Source organism: Zootoca vivipara, chromosome 7 (genome assembly GCF_963506605.1).
Source record: "Zootoca vivipara chromosome 7, rZooViv1.1, whole genome shotgun sequence".
Taxonomy (NCBI): Eukaryota; Metazoa; Chordata; class Lepidosauria; order Squamata; family Lacertidae; genus Zootoca; species Zootoca vivipara.
Window position 1 is genome coordinate 93,921,314 of NC_083282.1, and position 20,194 is coordinate 93,941,507.

General features: G+C 48.2%; 1 protein-coding gene across 1 annotated transcript; it reads left to right on the plus strand.

Annotated features, from left to right (window-relative positions):
• The first annotated feature begins 4,516 nt into the window (after positions 1–4,516).
• On the plus strand, positions 4,517–19,089 carry BPIFB2 (BPI fold containing family B member 2). Its single transcript, XM_060277501.1, has 12 exons — positions 4,517–4,558; positions 5,587–5,687; positions 6,584–6,720; positions 9,364–9,469; positions 9,625–9,729; positions 10,690–10,836; positions 11,474–11,531; positions 12,757–12,817; positions 16,329–16,420; positions 16,866–17,060; positions 17,717–17,758; positions 18,769–19,089. The coding sequence occupies exons 1-12, from the start codon at positions 4,517–4,519 to the stop codon at positions 19,087–19,089; spliced, it is 1,407 nt and encodes a 468-aa protein (XP_060133484.1).
• The last annotated feature ends 1,105 nt before the right edge of the window (positions 19,090–20,194 follow it).

The following is a 20,194-nucleotide window of genomic DNA, read 5'->3' on the forward strand; positions in this document are numbered from 1 at the left end:
GAAGCTGCTCAGAGTGGCTGGGGAGACCCAGCCAGATGGGTGGGGTATAAGTAATAAATTATAATTATCAGTACTTTTTTTCTTAAAAAAATGTTTAGGGGTACTCTCATTTTCCTACTCATATTGAAATACTGCCCCTCAATAAGGCCAAACTCAGATTCACAAAATGTTTAGGGGTATGCGTACCCCCAGAAAAAAGCACCGATTATTATAATATTATTATAAAACAGATGGCTGTTAACGACTGCTGATGACTGCCATCAACAGGTTTACCACTCCTATCAGCCCATCACCCATTCCCACCCACCCCCACCACCCTCTGTATATATATAAGGGTCTGACTCTTCTGTTTCAAGTGTATCTGAAGAAGTATGCATGCACACGAAAGCTCATACCAAAATAAAAACTTAGTTGGTCTTTAAGGTGCTACTGAAGGAATTTTTTTATTTTGCTTCGACTCAGACCAACACGGCTACCTACCTGTAACTACAGTCGTACCTCGGGTTGAGAACAGTTCGGGTTACGAACTCCGCAAACCTGGAAGTGTTTCCGGCGCATGCGCAGAAGCAGGGCGCTTTGCGCATGCGCAAAAATGGCGCTCGGTTTGCAACCTTTTCAGGTTACGAACTGCGACCCAGAACGGATCGAGTTCGTAACCCGAGGTACGACTGTATTATTATTTTTGTTCTAGCTGCAGCACTGAGGGAACATATTTCCTTATGCAAAGATGTTAGCAGCTCATCATGCAATTGCCTTAGAAAATACATCTCATCAGTGGCACAGTTAGTGGGACCCTGCAGCCACTTTTAAGTGTCTGTTTCTTTGTCTTGAGTTTGAGCAAGTTCAACCTCTTGTAGGACCCCCCGCCTGCATTTTGACTTTGTGTGCCTGAAATCCCCATTCCATGAAACCCTCCCCCCCTCCCGCCCTGCCAGTTCCTATTTAATTCCCTTGCAGATCATTTCCTTTAGTGATAGCCAGCCACCCCCTCAGCCAAGCCATTTTGTCAAATTGAAAAGCTGGGAGGAGAGAAGACGAGAGGAGCAAAAAGAGAGACGTCAAGATCTGGTCTGGCAGGTTTTTTCCAAGGGATCAGAGGGAGCGCTGAGTAAATAGCCAACTTAGAACCACCGGACATAAATCAATCTGCCAGTCAGCCAGGCCAAGGGGAGAAAAAAAAAGAGGATCAAGATGTAACAGCATTTAAGGAGAACTGGAAAAATATCTGCAGACCATATGAAGAACTGTTGCAAGCAGGTGAAATCGTTTGCAGGTTTAGAGTAAATTCAGCTGCAAAGGTTGTACTGAGAATAAGATGAGAAAAATGATGTATAGTTGGATTATAATATGCTGCAGTAATTGTTATTTGGAGGAAACCATGGAAGGGAAGTCGACGTTTAATGTATTGTTATTAATAACGTGTGAATAAATGTATTGTTGAAAAATTATGGGTTTTTTTTTTAAAGAGAGAGAGAGAAAACTTCTGAAGATTTATGTCAGGCACCCCCAAACTTGGCCCTCCAGATGTTTTGAGACCTCCAGGTACAGGGTGGTATATAAATTCAATAATAATAATAATAATAATAATAATAATAATAATAATAATAATAATAAGGTACAGATATCCTTGATTGTTCTGCAATCTTATCATGGAGCCCCCACTGGAAAATTCAGTTCATGTAGTTCACAGACCACAGTGTGAGAACTTCAGTCTGGTCAAAACAGATCAGGATCTTCCCCTTTCAAGTCTGTGGGACACACTCGCCACTTTGTGGAACAACAGATTCCACAGCACAACACCACATCATTTTATTTCCCTCCTGCTGCCGAGAACACTTCATAAGATCCAGCACCTGCTGGATGAGGCCAATGGGCCATCTAGTCCAGCCTCCTGTTCTCGCAGAGGCCAACCAGATGTCCATAATGGGAAACCGGCAAGCAGGATTTGAGTGCAAGAGCAGCTCTCCTCTCCTGCTGTTTCCAGCAACCGGCATTCAGAAGCGTTGCTGCCTCTGACTTAGAACTTCACCTCCAGCGCTAAGGACACGTCAGCCAAGGATTGCCAATGGAGAGGAAAGAGAGCAAAGCCCTGGCTTAGCTTTTGGGTAAACACTTTTTGTTGAACTTTGAGGAGCCCGTGCCCTTTCTGCCATGCTCACGCCCTCTTCCTAAGTCGCTGTGGTTTTCTAAGAGCTTTATGCTTGATAAAGCGTGGGAGGACTTGCCCATCCCATCTCGCCAGGTCCTCGACGTTAGTTTTGAATTGCAGAAGGAGAACACAAGGGGGAGGTTCTTCCGAGGGTTCCATCGACGCAGCCAAATTGGTGTGGCAGAATTATAGCAATGTGTAAGACATGATCCACCTCTTGCCTCTTTGCCACACTCACTTCCAGTACCAGCAAGTCAGTGGTAAGACCGATAGGTTGGACTGCAGTTGCTCGTATGTCAACCTCAGGTCCTGCTTGCTGGGTTCCTGCAGGCATCTGGCTGGCAACTGCGACAACAGGATGCTGGTCTGATCCAGCAGATACTGTTCTTAGAATCATAGAAAGTCATATGAAACATCAGAAACATCAGAAACATCATAGAAACTTCGGAAAGTTCTTCCTGATGTTTAGTGGGAATCTTCTTTCTTGGAACTTGAAGCCATTGGTTCTGGTCCTGCCTTCCAGAGCAGAAGAAAAGAAGTTTGCTCCACCTTCCACATGACAACCATGAAGATAGCTATCATATTTCCTCTCAATCTCCTGTTATCCAGGCTAAACATACCCAATTCCCTCAACTGTCCTCCTAAAGCTTGGTTTGCAGACCCTTGGTCATCTTGGTGGCCCTCCTCTGCACACCTTCCATCTTGTCAACATCCTTATTAAAATGTGGTACCAGAACTGGACACAGGACTCCAGGTGGTGTCTGACCAAGGCAGTATGGAGTAGGACTATTATTATTTCATTTGATTGAAACACTAGACTTTGACTGAAACACTAGAGCCAGCGTGGTGTAATGGTTAAGAGCGGTAGACTCGTAATCTGGGGAACCGGGTTCGCATCTCCGCTCCTCCCCATGCAGCTGCTGGGTGACCTTGGGCTAGTCACACTTCTCTGAAGTCTCTCAGCCTCACTCACCTCACAGAGTGTTTGTTGTGGGGGAGGAAGGGAAAGGAGAATGTTATCCGCTTTGAGACTCCTTCGGGGAGTGATAAAGAGGGATATCAAATCCAAACTCTTCACTTCTTCTTCTTCTTCTTCTTCTTCTTCTTCTTCTTCTTCTTCTTCTTCTTCTTCTTCTTCTTCTTCTTCTTCTTCTTCTTCTTCCTCTTCCTCTTCCTCTTCCTCTTCTTCTTCTTCTTCTTCTTCTTCTTCTTCTTCTTCTTCTTCTTCTTCTTCTTCTTCTTCTTCTTCTTCTTCTTCTTCTTCTTCTTCTTCTTCTTCTTATGCAGCCTGGACTTCCATTCACTTTTTTGTTAAACTTGTGGTTTGCTACTGGCAAGCCAGGTGTCTCCCATCTTATAATTGTGCAGCTGGTTATTCCTGACTTGAGTGCTGCTCTCCAGCGTGATGGGCAGGTGAACCCAAAAGTCTCCTTGTGGTTTGCTCATAAGTGGCAGAGAAGGCAGCCCTTTTGCAACTTCAAGATCTCTTTGGCAAGTCCAGGAGCAGGATGCTGAAAGATGGGAAAGGACTCTGAAAGCAAATAAACCTGCTAGTTCATAACAAAGGGATGCCTAAATGGCTTAGGAACTCGGGAGAAAGAGTGTTTACTCAGAGATGCCCTCCTCTTGCAACTTTCACTGGGGCGTTTCAAAAAGAGCCATTAATTCCCCCCCCCCCCGGCCCACTTCTGGTGCTGTCTCAACAAACAAGAGAGCCAGGAGATTAAATCACATATCCAGGCATGTCGTAAGCGATGCAGACAGACCTCCTCTCCTTTGCAAAAGTTCTTTGGGCAACGAACTGAATTTTCGGAAACAGCTTAGAAGATTAGCTAGAAGGCAACCCTGTAGCCTATGGTTGCCGTGGAATGGTTGAGAGACTGAGTTATGAACCCAGAAGTGCCTTTCTTGGACTCCCTCAGTGCAAACCCTTATATTTCTGCCTCAGTCCTCCATTTGCACGACGGCTTTGCTAACACTGGCCTACCTCACAAGGGAGGGAGAGACTAGGTTGCGTAGTGGTTAGAGTGCTGGACTGGAGAGGCCCAGGTTCAAATCCACAGACTAACCTACCTCCAAAGGCTGTTGCTAGAATAAAATTGGGGTGGTGGGGGAGGACTATGCATGCCCCCTTGAGCTCCTTGGAGGAAAGCCAGGCTAGGACAGGAGTCAATAAAATGTTGTGAGGATTACTGAGATAATACAAAATAAAAGAATTCCTTCAGTAGCACCTTAAAGACCAACTAAGTTTTTATTTTGGTATGAGCTTTCGTGTGCATGCACACTTCTTCAGATACACTTGAAAGTGTATTTTTATTTTTTATTTTTTATTTTGCTTCGACTCAGACCAACACGGCTACCTAAGGAATGTCAGGTCCTTACCCAGAGTTTGGTTTCCTGGGGATGAAGGTCAGTGGAGACCACATTTTTAGCATTTATGGTTTAATTTGCACATTTATATAACTTGAGCATTGGATGGGCGGGGGCGGGGTGGGGGGGCTCACAGCATCAACACCCCAGGAGATCTTTCTTCTCCATTGGTCACACCTTTGGTTCCAGCACAGAGCAAGCCGATCTCTGTTTCTCCAGATCAACTCACAGCCCAAAACTGTGGCTGTCCTTCTCCTACCTAGCAGCCAGGTGAGGTGGGAGGGGGGGAGGAGGAAAGGCCCACCCATGAGCCCGGAGGGCCCCATCCCTTCCTTGCAGCTCCTGCAACAGAGCTTCTTTGGATCAGGACTTTGGATCAGAACTTCCTGACAGTAAGAGCTGTTCGGCAGTGGAATTTGCTCCCAAGGAGTGTGGTGGAGGCTCCTTCTTTGGAGGTCTTTAAGCAGAGGCTTGACAGGCATATGTCAAGAATGCTTTGATGGTGTTTCCTGCTCGGCAGGGGGTTGGACTGGATGGCCCTTGTGGTCTCTTCCAACTCTATGATTCAGGACCCTTGAGTGGACAGCGGAGTCATTGCCTTACAAAGGAACTTGTTCAGCAGTAGAATCCTCCATTAGATTTTAACTCACACCGGGTACAGGACCCCAAGAATTTGTCCAGATAGACCCCCTCAGACAAACAATACAAACGAAATGGCTTTAGCCCTTTGCAAATGAAAAGAATTGTGTCATAAATGGCCAGCAGTTCCTGCTGGATCCTAAAGTTTGACTTGGTGGGGCCTGAATCCCAGATGTCTTGTCATCTCAGAAGCTCTGAGATGAGACCTGCTAATCCTCTCCCCGTTTGACCAGGCACGGTGCTTCTTTGAGAGTGATGGATGGATGGATGGATTGGTTGCATCCCAAATATACATTGTGGGCTGTGTGCAGAAAGCAGGATCCCCATTTTCCCACTGCATTCAGAGCCACAAGTAAACATTTCACGCCCTGGACAAACCTAAACTCGACATGTCTCCTGACCTTCAGCTTTTTGCCCACACCTGGTAGCCAAATAAAAGCCAAGTCTCCTTCGCCCACAGAAGCAAGGGTGGCAGCAGAAGGTGTCCAGCCAGCGTCTCTGGGATCGACCACCTCCCCAAACCAGTAAGGTAAGATTTGTGCTTTCTGAGTCTCTGGGTGGGCTGGTGAGCTCAAGTACCCCTGAAAGAGGACCACCCAACCTCTCTTTAGAAACCTGCAAGGAAGGAGAGTCTGCCACCTGCAGCCAAAGCTGCACCACCTTTTCCATTGCACCTTAAAAGCAAAAAAGTCACAGCATCAGAGAACTGGAAGGGAATCTTGTGGTTCAATGCAGGTTGTAACTACAGCATCCATGACCGATGGCTCTCTAGCCTCTGCTCTACACACCCTCTGCTGTGTAGGGTGGGAGTTGGTATTGGGTAGAATCATAGAGTTGGGAGGGACCCCCAAGGGTCCTCTAGCCCAACCCCCTGCAATGCAAGAATCTCAACTAAAGCATCCATGACAGGTGGGCATGCACAGAATGTTACTAGTCCTGCTGTGGTCTAAACCACAGGGCCTCTTGGGCTTGCCGATTGGAAGGACGGCAGTTCGAATCCTCCACACTCCTGCCAGCCTAGCAGTTCGAAAGCACACCAGTGCAAGTAGATAAGTAGGTATTGCTGTGGCGGGAAGGTAAATGGTGCTTCCATGCGCTCTGGTTTCTGCCACGGTGTCCCGTTGCGCCAGAAGCGGTTTAGTCATGCTGGTCACTTGACCTGGAAAGCTGTCTGTGGACAAACGCTGGCTCCCTCGGCCTGAAAGCGAGATGAGCTCTGCAACCCCAAAGTCACCTTTGACTGGACTTAACTGTCCAGGGGTCCTTTACCTTTTTACCTTGTGGGTGAGTAGGAATTTCAGGTTGTAGCAGGTTGAAGGCACTTGGAACTTCCTGTGGAACTTCTGTTGCTGGTGTACAGAAGCTGCATGATCCTGTGGATTTTGACCAATGCCCTTTCTCTCGTGCCCCTTCCTTTCCCCCTAGGTTGCGCAACGGCTGCACCACAACACAGAAGATGTTCAAGCTTTGTGTGCTGAGCACCCTCCTTTGCCTCCTTGTCTCCTCGCAAGGGTCCACCCCAGGGACTGTAGTGAGGGTCAACCAAGAAGCCCTCGAGTATGGTGAGTGCCCTCTCCACGAGACCTTGCATCTCTTGAAGACCTGGACTCAACATTAGTGAATTTTTGTGTTCATACAAGAATTAGCATGAATGACACAGCCCAGCCGAGTCACGCTCCTAGACGTTTGTAGGTCTCTCAGTGCTCTGTGGTGCTATGCTGTGCAGTCTATTCAGAATCTATTCAGAGTAGACCTGTTGAAAGCATTGTGTGAAAGCCCGTGTAGTGCAGTGGTTGGACTAGGTCCTGGGAGCAGAGGCGCTGTCTTGCACCCAAGATTGGGGAGGGGGGGGTTGGAGCATGGGGCACATGTGATGTCATGTGTGCAAGATGCATCACATGTGGGATATCATGCGCACAACGCACATCACATCACATTGGTGGGAGGAGGCCAAGCCCAGAGCCCATTGTGGCACAGCTTCCTCTCTCATGCTCAGGAGGCGCCAGCCAATGAACTGCTCTGCACTCGGCCTCTTCCACCCCCTGCCAGCAGATATGGAGGGGGGCAAAGACTTCTCCACACCCAAGGAGTTGGCACACCTGCCTGGGAGGGACCAGGCTTCAAATCCCCACTTGGCCCTGCCTCTCAGCCTAGCCTACATCACAAGGTTGTTGTGAGGATTAAATGAGGAGGGGGAAGAGAACCAGGTCTGCCACTTTGAGCTCCCTGGAGGAAAAGGTGAGATAGAAATGCAATAATCACCATCATTTTGGACCTAAGTTGCGTGTGCCCATTAATTAGGGTTGCCGTATTTAAAAAAGTGAAAATCCGGACACAAAAGTTGTTGAGCTCTCTTTTTTTTGAGAAATTCTGCCACTTCCAAATGCTGTATACCTGGATTTCCCCAGACATTTTTCAACCGGTTTTGAAAAATTGTGACAGGACACATTTTTGGGCGGACGAATCCCGGATATGTCTGGGAAATTCCGGAGGTATGGCAGCCCTAATTTCACTTGGTCTACTCTGAGTAGAGGAAACATTGGAGATGGACCTTCATTTCCTTGGCAGCAACTGCTGCTCTTTGGCGCCATATATATTTTTTATTTGCCCTCACTGCCCATGCCTTCACTCGCCTTCAGGCACTGGCGTAGCTTCATTCTCCGGCACCAGGGGCGGAGAGCAGGCGGGGGCAGGGCTAGCGCGTGTTCTGGGGGCGGGGCGCCCAGCATGGGGGGGGAGCCACCGTGGCACCCTCGGGATCGCGCGCTGCCCGGGGCGGAGCGCCCCCTAGGCCCCTCCCTTGCTACGCCCGTGCCTTCAGGGCCATTCAATCGGATGGTGGAAACCCACATTTAAAAATAAAAATATATAGGTGTCTAGCACTGGTGGAAGGTCCCTTCCCATCTCCATGGTGGGAGCAAGTGAAGAGGGAGATGGGCGATGTGGGCGAGAAGGGGACCCCGAATCATTCAGATGAAGCTTTGCCAGCTTCAGTCAAAGCCATTCCTTCCAAGGAAATGCAGATCAATGCATTGTGCATGTTTTTCCCCACAGCAGCTTTTATCCTGCTTTGAAGTCCACGGTCCAGCTTTCAAGATACATTTTAAGAGCATCTGGTTGGCCATTGTGAAAACAGGATGCTGGACTAGATGGGCCACTGGCCTAATCCAGCAGGTGCTCTCCTTACGTTCTTAATGCCACCCGATGAGTTTCCTGGCAAAAGCAAGATTTGGGTGGAGTCGTTTCCTGATTTGTAGCTCCCGGATTACACAACATAACCCTTTGCTGAGACTGTGGCTGGTTCATGATGGCGCAGGAAAAGAATGCCCCATCCCTTTAACCTCCGGGGGGAACTTTGGAAAAGCGATTTGAAGTTCACAGCTTGTTATTCTTTGAAGGAGAACCAACTGGAAATGTTTCACAGGAGGCTTGCTAAGATGTGCAAGACAGAATCAGATAAGTCCTGCAGATGCAAAGAGGTGGAGGGAACTTTCCTTCATATGTGGCGGACATGTAAAAGGGTAAAAGAGTATTGGGAAATGATCCATAATGAATTGAAAAAAAAAGTTTAAACGTACCTTCCCTCCAAAAAACCAGAGTCCTTTTTGTTGGGGATAATTCAGACCGAAATTCCCAGGTATCAAAAAAGGTTATTTATCATAGCTGCCAAGTTATCCCTTTTTTCCAGGGATTTTCCATTATGCTGAATAGGCTTCCTCGCGACAAAAGGGAAAACTTGGCAGCTATGTTATTTATGTATGCCACTGCTGCGGCCCATGTTTTGTTAGCCCCCAAATGGAAAACGAGCGAGGTCCCAACCAAAGAAGAATGGCAACTTAGACTGATGGAATATGCGCAGCTTGCAGACCTAATATATAGAATACGAGAACAAGAAGAACATGCGTTTAAAGAAGATTGGAAAATGTTTATTGAATAGATGGGGGGGAATTGTGTACACTTGAAAACATTGGCAGCATTAAGATAAACTCAACAGTGTAAATAAGTTTCGATGGAGGTAATAATGGAATACTGAATGGTTTAGTTCATGTAAAATATGCAGGGATTTAGGATATGAAAAAGGAACCATGGAAAGAGAAGAAGTTATTGATATTGTAAGGATGTTTAGATGAGTATTTAAAATTGCAAAACAGAAAATCTAATAAGAATTATATAAAAAACTGCCCCTTCTCTGAATATCTCCACAGTCTGCCAGCAAGGGAAGCCATCCTTGCTGCGAGGTCTCATGGTCATACAGATTCCGAATTTCATGAGCCCACGAACCATTATCGGATCACTTCTGAAAGTTGTGGGGTGAGTGATGTCTCTCGCAGGGGTTGGGTGAGCGGACCGTTTCCTAGGGAGGAGTTTCTGGAACCCAAGGAGGTGGTGGCCTGAAAAAGTTTGGGAACCACTGCATTCGAGGTTTGATTGTTATTCCCCCCCCTCCCCTCCCACTACTTTTGCAGAATCCGAGTTTTGAACGCTCAACTCCCTCATCTCTCCGTGAAGCTGATCCCAAGGACTGGCGTCCAGCTGTCCCTCAGTGCCCAGCTCCACATCCGGGGCAGCATGTGAGTGACCTGCTTCCGGTTCGGAGTTCTACGGGGTGGTTAACTTAGGATACTAGCAGTTGCTATCAGACGCAGGGGTCAGGGCAGGTACCACAGGGCCATGAGCAAGGTAATTGGGAAGGCCTGAATCTCCAGGTGGGTGAGGGGGCCTTTAAATACTTTTTTAAAAGTACAGTATTAAGAAGACCGCATGCAGTTTGTAAGCTTCAGCCCATCAGAATATGGCTGCAAATTATAGCATAGACATTCTCTGGGAGATCTGCTCTCTCCCACTATTTAATACTAATAATACTAATACTAATACTATATTGTTTATACCCCACCCATCTGGCTGGGTTTCCCCAGCTGCTCTGGGCGGCTCCCAACAGAATTGTAAAAACAGGATAAAAGATCAAACATTAAAAACTTCCCTGAACAGGGCTGCCTTCAGATGTCTTCTAAAAGTCAGATAGTTGTTTATTTCCTTGACATCTGATGGGAGGGCGTTCCACAGGGCAGGTGCCACTACTGAGAAGGCCCTCTGCCTGGTTCCCTGTAGCTTCACTTCTCTCAGGGAGGGAACCGCCAGAAGGTCCTCGGAGCTGGCCTTCAGTGTCCGTGCCGAACGATGGGGGTTCTCTCTCTCTCCTTCTCTCTCCTATTACTTTCTTGATTTTTCTCCTCCTCCTCCTCCTCCTCCTCCTCCTCCTCCTCCTCCTCCTCCTCCTCCTCCGAGTTTTAGGTGCAAGAGTAAACTTTGCTGATAGAATCTATGTACGAAAGCTCCATGTACGCCAACTTGACATTTAATAAGAGGCTGAAAATTTAAATTGTGTAGGAGGTTTCGAAGGAGCAAATTCAAGTCAGCTCCAATGAGGGCAGCAAGGTATACGCTCCTTAGTCTTGGGGCGAAATGAGAGGTGTGAGCTCCCCGGGCACCCAGCACCCTCAACTGCCTTTCCCTCTTGCCCCTTGGTGCAGCTTGATTGCTCCGGTGGAGCTGAGGGTGGGATCCTCCATCCTGCTCGATGTCCGTGTCACGAGAAGCCCTCATGGATTCCCCATCCTGAGCGTCACGGCCTGCAAGTCCCTTCTGGGAGACGTGGACATCATCCTGGGAGGTAGCAAGTGAGTAGCAGATATCTGTGCGCAGGTTGGGCTTGACTTGCGCTTTCTTGCAAGGTGGATGATGTTTCACCTCAGCTGGATTTCATATTCCTACCTTGAAAAAGAGAGTTTTGTTGAGCAGCCTGAAGAACATTGCTAGATTCATCTGCTAGCGAACTCTCATCACCTATGTATGCAAACATCTGAAGAACATTTTTATCTATTCCACACACACACACCCCGCTATGTCCTACTTGTCTTCCATCATGGAACTCAAGGTGGCAAGCAGATGGGTCCTATGCAGTCTCCCTCCACCCCACCCCACCATTTTTGGGGATACAAACTCTTCTCCCTGGGGGAGAAATCTCTGCCCATAGATTTGCAGAGGGGGTGAGGGTGGTGGGGAAAAAAGACCTCTAGGTCCCTAGGAAAGGGTGGGGTGGTGAAAAGGTGACCCCCCTGCCTAGGATTCTGTCTCCTTAAAGGTCATTTGTGGGGATGGTATTTTGTCCCCCTCTATTGTGGATTGTGGATGATCAGCCCATAGGTCTCTTCTAATGGAATAAATATGCATATGAAAGTTGTATGCAAGAGAAAAACTGAAAGTGTTTGAACACCTGCTCTTTCTGATGCTTCTTCTCTGTGTCCCGCTTTCCAGTTTGCTGGGCTTCATGAAACCCCTTCAGAACCACATCCGTGCTGTCTTGGTTGACAAGGTAAAATGTTTTGCTCATGCCTGTCCATTTTAGCACACACACGAGAAAGGTCTTTGCTCCAGACCTGACCACGAGGCAATGTGAGGCAGTCATCTCAGGCAACTGAGTGTCTTGGGTTCTGCAGGGTTGCTGTCGACAATGTGTGTTGGGATGTGAGAGGCAGGGTGCCTTTGACTTGCCTCTTCTCCTCCCTCCCCTCCCCTCCCTCTCCCTAAGGCAATAAGACATGGATGGAAGGGTAAAGCAATCAGAGATGTAGAAGGGTTGGGGGAAAGCTAGTCAGTGGCTCTATGACCCCCCTCTAGCTCCCACAATATAAGAAGGATTTTGACAGGCCCGTCCTAGCCATAGAGGCTAGTGGCACGGAGAACCACGGCGCCGGGAGCTGGAGGGCGCTGGAAGGGCGCCAAGTGAGCGCAGGGTTCCGGCGATCTGGCCAGGACTGCGCTCCTTCTCCGAGGACTCCGCGCTGCGCCTCCTTCTCATTTCCCCAGCGCTGGGTTCCACTCAGTCGAGCTTCGCCACCAGCGTGCGCACAGCGCCCAAGCAGCTCTTGCTGGTCCCGCGGTGCGCACGCTGGTGGCGAAGCTTGACTGAGCGGAACCCAGCGCTGGGGAAACGAGAAGGAGGCGCAGCGCAGAGTCCTCGGAGGTGGCCTCCCGCTCAGGGCAGTCTCAAGCAGGTCGCGCGCCCTGGCGCTGAGGGGCGGAGATCGCTCCGGCGCCCCCGCCCTCGCAGGGCGCAGCATGGCTTTGCCGCGCGGCGCCTCGCCTACCAGCCCGGCGCCCTGCCACCCCACGCCACCGGGACTCTACCTACAGCCGGCCCTGCTGCTGTGGTCCGCTTGGCACTCCTGGGCCCTTGGAGAGGCTCTGGAGGGGGGGGCGCTGGAGGGACCTAGCACCAGGGCGCTGGATGGGCTTAAGACGGCCCTGGATTTTGACAAGCCAAGCCGGAGGGTGTGCAGAAAAGGTGAGCAAGAATCTGGAAACCAAGCCTGATGAGAAATGGCGGAGGGAGTTGGGTATGTTTAGCCTGGAAAAGAGGAGACTGAGAGGAGATATTAGAACCACCTTCAAACACGTTGCCACAAGGTAGGGCTGCCCACCTGATAGCCGCACAGCGGTCTGTTGATGAAACTCTCACATGACACGACAAAGAGGAAAGCCCTTGCAGCTGACTCACTGACCCTCCTTCCCCACCCCTCACTTTCCCTTTCACACAGATGTGCCTGAGCCTCTCCAGCGTGGTCCTGGGATTGAATGCCAGGCTGGGCACTATGGTTGGTAAGTTGCCGCACGAAGGGTGGGGAAGGCAGGAGCCTCTGGGTTCCTCTGCCCGCCCATCCCATAACTCATAGCAGAACCGAGGGCTGTCTGTGCACTGCACATTGTGGAAATGCAGAGGAAAAAAAATTCTATTATTATCAATAACAACAGCAGCATCAATAATAATAATAATAATAATAATCATAATAAATGAAGAAGTGCGCCACCTCCTGATGGTGAAACAGCCATGCAATGCATTTAAATTGACAGGTGTGAATGCAAGGCCCATTACAAAATGCACTAGAGAAAGGACTTCTTCCTGCAGCACATAGTTAAACTATGGAACTCCCTTCCACAGGAGGCAGTAAGGGCCACCAGCCTAGATGGCTTTAAATGAGGATTGGGCAAATGCATGGAGGAGGAGGAGAGGGCTATCAATAGCTACTAGGCAGGATGATGAGAGGAAAGGTGAAGAAAGGGGGAATAGCTTGAGTCTTTTACATAACTTGCTTGCAAAGGGATTGGGCAGAAAACCAACCCACCCAATAGGTGTGGGGACCTTGTTGATGCAAGGTACGGCTCAGTTTTCTTGTCGGAGGAGGAACTTCCTCTTTGCTCCACTCCAGAGCCCAGTGTCAGTTTCTCCTGCATCCCTCTGTCCTTTTTTGATCCCTCTTAATGGGAAAATTAAATATGCTTTAAGGGCCGTGTAAGGAGGGAGGTCAATATTGACCAGCATCTGCTCAGTCAACAGAAGATTACAACAGCCACCTTCCTGCAACAAGGTCCTGGAGCTGAGCCAGCTGGGAATATATTTCGGAGAATTGCAGTGGCGTGTGCGTTTATGTGTGTTCCTGGTGACTGTTTTCAAATGTTAGGGAGCCTTGAGGGTTCCTTTTCTTATGAGTGTATCAGATATATTTTGCTGAGAAAACAGCTGCAAGGTTCATTCCCAGATTGGCTCTCTGTTGGCCTACTGGCTTTGAGCAGGTTCATACTGGTTCTCTTATGAGATCTCGGGGCTGTGTGGTTTTGCGTGGGTTCTCAGAGGCAGTTTCAACAGCAAGCCAACAGATCTGGTTAAGGGGCAGAGCTTCTCCATGTTCAGGATACCCACATAGCCCCACTGAGTAAATCTCATGCATCCCCTACAGAAGGTTCAGTCCTCGCATCTGAGGCTGCTGATATAGCAAAGACCGCAATGAGCCACTGTAAGGAAGAGTAGAACCTAATTTGTTATCAACACAAAAAATATGATGCTTCAGTGTGCAGAGTCAGCCAATTGATCCATCTGGTGGCTGTATGATTTGTTGTTGTTTAGTCATTTAGTCATGTCCGACTCTTCGTGACCCCATGGACCAGAGCACGCCAGGCACTCCTGTCTTCCACTGCCTCCCACAGTTTGGTCAAACTCATGTTCGTAGCTTCGAGAACACTGTCCAACCATCTCGTCCTCTGTCGTCCCCTTCTCCTTGTGCCCTACATCTTTCCCAACATCAGGGTCTTTTCCACGGAGCCTTCTCTTTTCATGAGGTGGCCAAAGTATTGGAGCCTCAGCTTCAGTATCTGTCCTTCCAGTGAGCACTCAGGGCTGATTTCCTTCAGAATGGATAGGTTTGATCTTCTTGCAGTCCATGGGACTCTCAAGAGTCTCCTCCAGCACCATAATTCAAAAGCATCAATTCTTTGGCGATCAGCCTTCTTTATGGTCCAGCTCTCACTTCCATAAATCACTACTGGGAAAACCATAGCTTTAACTATACGGACCTTTGTAGGCAAGGTGATGTCTCTGCTTTTTAAGATGCTGTCTAGGTTTGTCATTGCTTTTGTCCCAAGAAGCAGGCGTCTTTTAATTTCGTGACTGCTGTCACCATCTGCAGTGATCAAGGAGCCCAAGAAAGTAAAATCTTTCACTGCCTCCATTTCTTCCCCTTCTATTTGCCAGGAGGTGATGGGACCAGTGGCCATGATCTTGGTTTTTTTGATGTTGAGCTTCAGGCCATATTTTGCGCTCTCCTCTTTCACCCTCATTAAAAGGTTCTTTAATTCCTCCTCACTTTCTGCCATCAAGGTTGTGTCATCTGCATATCTGAGGTTGTTGATATTTCTTCCGGCAATCTTAATTCCAGTTTGGGATTCATCTAGTCCAGCCTTTCGCATGATGAATTCTGCATATAAGTTAAATAAGCAGGGAGACAATATACAACCTTGTCATACTCCTTTCCCATAGAAATTTCTATGTGGGACAAGAAGCTACAGTTAGAACTGGATATGGAATAACTGATTGTATGATTATAGTTCAATAACAAATTATTTTGCACCTTTTCTTATTTCCCTAATTAGGGATTGGAAGCCTGTAGGCAGGGATTCCCTCCCCCCCCCACACACACCATTTTTTTTAAAAAAAACAAACTTTATTGAAAATTGTAAAAACAATTGCCAAACACAAAATGTTGTCTCCCAAGACAAATGAATGTACAGATGTTACGTCTTGTATGTAGCCATCCATACGGCATCAAAACAAACTTGGAAATCTTTTCTATAACAGATTAAGCTCACACCCACAGGATAGACTTCAGTCTAAAGCGTCATTTCTCCATAGTGGTGTACTTTTAAATCTTACTCTGCTTATTCACAACATTTATACCCTGCTCTGCAGTAAAAGAAAAAGGCCCTCAGAGTGGCTAATAATAATAATAATAATAATAATAATAATAATTTATTATTTATACCCCGCCCATCCGGCTGGGTTTCCCCAGCCACTCTGGGCGGCTTCCAACAAAGATTAAAATACATTAAAATATCACACATTAAAAACTTCCCTAAACAGGGCTGCCTTCAGATGTTTTCTAAATGTCAGGTACAGCAGTTGTTTTTCTCTTTGACCTCTGGTGGGAGGGCATTCCACAGGGCGGGTGCCACTACCGAGAAGGCCCTCTGCCTGGTTCCCTGTAGCTTTGCTTCTCGCAGTGAGGGAACTGCCAGAAGGCCCTTGGTGCTGAACCTCAGTGTCCGGCGCAGAACAATGGGGGTGGAGACGCTCCTTCAGGTATACTGGGCCGAGGCTATAAAAACCAGTACTAAGTCCTCGGTCCCTGACATCAAGCTCTCGGTCTAAAAAGGCACAACACACAAGGAAAGAGGAAGGTGAGAGAGGAGGAAAAAGCAAATTCACCCAGGTGGTCTCAAGAGTTGCAGCTGATGCCTGTGGCAGTTCTTAGTGTCTTCACAGAATCATAGGACTGTGGAGTTGGGGGGACCATGAGGGTCATCTAGTCCAGCCTGCTGCAATGCTGGATCCCTAAGCCTTCTCTTGAAGCACCCTCCAAATCAGACCCAGGAGCACAGGTAGTGGACAGGATCCAGACCAGGAGGGCAGGGCATCTTGTACAGTACTTGAATTGGAAGGTACTTCATTACGACGATTGATTGATTTATGAATGATGATGAAACTGCACAGTTAAAACTGTGTGCAGAGCCCTCGGAGTAACCCAATGTCCTCTTTGGGCCACCATTTCGCCCCCTGCAGGCCTGAATTCCATCAACCCCATGTCAAGCCTCCAGTACGCCATGATGGAAGATCCTGAGATCACCGAAGATTACATCGATTTGGATTTAAACGTAGGTTCCCTGCACCCCACCCACCCCAAGCCTTGCGGGGCTCCCACTTAGCCTGGGAACCAGACCTCGCATGAACACTGATGTGCCATATACTGTAGCTCAGGGGCAGGACAGCTGCTCTGCATGCAGAAGGTCCCAGGTTCAACCTGAATCAGCATCTCTAGGTAGGAGTGAGGAAGTCTCCTGCTAATGGGCATTGTAGAACCACCTAGATGGCTTCAAAAGAGGACCGGAAAAGGCTACCGGAGGGAGAATAAGGCTGTTGTTGTTTAGTCGTTTAGTCGTGTCCGACTCTTCGTGACCCCATGGACCACAGCACGCCAGGCACTACATTAGCTGGGGTGGCGATGCCATACAAATGGAGGCGGGAAATGCTTCTGCGTACCAGTTGCTGGAAAACGCAGGAAGGGAGGTGGCACTTAATTCTCTCTGTCTCTTTCCGCAGGCTGTCATTGCGCTGATGGGCAAGCCCCTCGACTTCGAACCTGCCGGCCCTCTGCTCCCTTTCTCTCTGCCGCCCCCGGAGACGGTTTCCGACGACTCCATGGTGAACATGGGCCTCTCGGAGCATCTCTTTGCCAGCCTTTTCGCCAGCCTGGAACAATCGGGAGCCCTGAACCTCCAAATTGGAGGCCAGTCGGTCAGTAGAGGGAGGGAGGGAGCTCTGCTAACCACTCTTCTTTCCGGGCCTGTTATTTGTGCGTAGTGAATGCCATCTAAGCTGAGCTGAGCCCAAAACTGTTTATTATTTCCCAACATTTACACCCTGCTTGGTTGCAATACACACACTCACTCACACACACTCAAAGTGGTTTATGGAAAATATAAAACAATGGAATTTCCAATGAGAAGAAGACACAATAATGATTTAATTATTTAAATATCCTTTATTCATAAAAAATATTTGCCTACTGCTGTGTGATTAAAAAAATCTATCAAAGCAGTTGTTTTTGTTGTTGTTGTTGATGATGTTTATTTATATCCCTCCTTTTCCCCTGTCAAGGACAGATAAAATAGAAACACATAGGAAAACAATATTTAAGAAGGAATTAAACATATACATACATACATACATACATACATGCATGCATGCATGCATGCATACATGCAAGATTACATGTAGAATCTAAAAGAAAAAAAGTGTTTGCAGATAATGCAGAAATGGGGCAGACTTCTGGAAACAGACATGTATTTGTTTCCCCCGAAATGACACCTGGAATGCCATGGAGTCTCAGAGCAGGAGAGTCCCCAGGTGTCCCTAGGGCCTGAGACTGAGAATTCTTTGCTTCTTTTCAGAGTCACCTCACCACCGCCATGCTGGAGCCGGCCATCCCCTCGGTAAGTGATACCCAGGAACTCACGCAGGGCTGGCGAACCCTTTATTGGATCTGAGAGGTATTTTAGCTGGGTGGAAAGATGTCAGGGGCCACATTCCAGTAGTGGGTGGGACCAAACCCACACGCAATAACACTTTCTCTCTTTCTCTTTCTCTCTCTCTATCTCTCTCTCTCTCTTTCTCTCTCTCCATCTCTCTCCATCTCTCTCTCTCTCTCTCTCTCTCTCTCTCTCTCTCTCTCTCTCTCCATCTCTCTCTCTCTCTCTCCATCTCTCTCTCTCTCTCCATCTCTCTCTCTCTCTCTCCATCTCTCTCCATCACACACCTGGCTGGCCTTCTCCCTGCTTTTATGCGTAAGTCCTAAGTCAGCCCCACCACATGTGCCCTCGGCACCTCCAGTTAGGGCTTATCCACACTTGCCTTTCCTCCTTTTCTGTAGAGAGCCTGAATTGCTGGGTTTTTTTTTTTGCGCTTCAGCTTTAAAGAGCAGGTTTTTTGCAAGAAAAGCTCTGCCAAAGGAAAGGGGGGGGGAGTGCTCAGATGCGGAGTTTTGAAGTTTTTAAGAGCAGCCCAAATGGTAAGAGGGAATAAGTTCTTAAGGGAGTCTGAGAGAGAAGGTAGAGGCAGTGGTGTACCATGGGTTGCCAGTGCCCAGGGACGGGGTACGCAAGTGCATGCAACTGCTTAATGGCATCCGCGTCACCCAGGAGATTGTAGCTGTAGAGATAAGAAAAGAAGAGTTGTTCCATGGCCTGGAAAGGTCACTTCCTGGTTCGCATGGAGAAGCCATTTTCAACGGAGCCCAGCACCAGGTGTTGACATTTTGCGCCCCTAACAATTTTGCACCTGGAGCAACGGCCCTTGTGGTGTTCCCCCCCCACTACATCATTGGGTAGAGCATATCTGCCAGGGGTAAAGGGGCCTAATTCTGCATACAGCAGCTTCAGGTGTGCGATGGGCCACAACAATGCAAATAACAGCTCACCTCCCCCCCGTTCCATTCCCACTATAGATCTCAAAGCGTTACCCCCAGGCTGTTGCCTTGATGCTCAACGTGGTAGTCAGCAAGCTCCCCATCATCAGCTTCCATGAGGGCGCAGCGATCCTGCGCCTCAGTCCCGCCATCCAGGTGGGCGTGGCTGAATCCGGAGCTTACCAACAGTCGCAGACACTCTTCACCCTGGGCGTGGTGAGTAAAAGCACCAAGCATTTGTTTCTTTGTTCTCCTGTCTTGGCGACTTGCAGCTCTCAGGGAGATGATGTCTCGCTCAGCACGAAGGCTGGATGTCGAAGCTCTTGCTGGGCACCAGCCGTTGTGCTGGGCTCCATCTGAATGCAGCTGGGACGAGCCTCACAGCGCAAATGCACACCTGTGTGTGTGTGAACCGCAATGGTTGTTTATCCATATGGATCTCCTAAGGGATAATCTCACCTCATATATCCCTGCGCTACAACTATGCTCCTCAGATGAGGGCACTGCTGAGAGCACCATGCGACCTAGATATGTGCTTAGTGTGTACTAGAACCTGGGCTTTTAGTGTTGCAGCTCCAGCCCTCTGGAATGTATCGCCAGCTCAAATAAGACAAGTGTGCAGCATCTTGATATTTTATGCATTGTCTTCTTGAAAATCAAGCAAGCAATGCATCTAAGAAGTCTTCTCTTGAAGTCTGACCTGGTCATTTTAGGAAAATTAATTGTACTCTTGTAGAAACGGGGCTATTTCTTTTACTTTACCAAGTCTGCAATTTTTATTTACAGCCTGCAATCTGTATTTTATCTTACTATCTGCCTCTTTGGCAGCTTTCAGTTGTAAAGTGGTTTATAAATATTTGCACTTGTCCATGGACACTCAGGAGACTGAGTGTGCCTGCCCATGTAGGATTTTAAAATACAGGATTTCTGCTCTCCATGGGCAATGGGTTGGGCGAGCTGTGGGTGGGTCAGAGAGCTGAAGCAAGCTGCACAGGTGGGGGGGGGGCAGGTTGGGTGAGGTGTAAAAGAAAGGGAGTTGGCAGTGGGGTGGGGTGGGTTCAGCAGGGTAGGGGGTGGTGGCAAGCAACACCATCACAAGTGGCAGCTCCTATTATTACTGCGGTTGTGCCTTGGTGGTCAAACGCCTTGGTACTTGTGCGTTTTCGCTCCTGAACTTTCAAAACCCGGAAGTGAGTGTTCCGGTTTTTGAACTTTTTTTGGATGCCGAACATCCGATGTGCCTTCCACTATTTGTTTCCGGTGCGCCTGCGCAATTGGAAGCCAATCGGAAGCCGTGCCTTGATTTCAGAAGTCGAACAGACTTCCGGAACGCATTCTGTTCAAAAACCAAGGTACGACTGTATATTACTATTACTATTAAAATTTGAATGCCACCTTTCATTTGAAGGTTCACAACATAAAAGGATTATAAACAAACAAGGAAACAAACAAACAAATAACATAA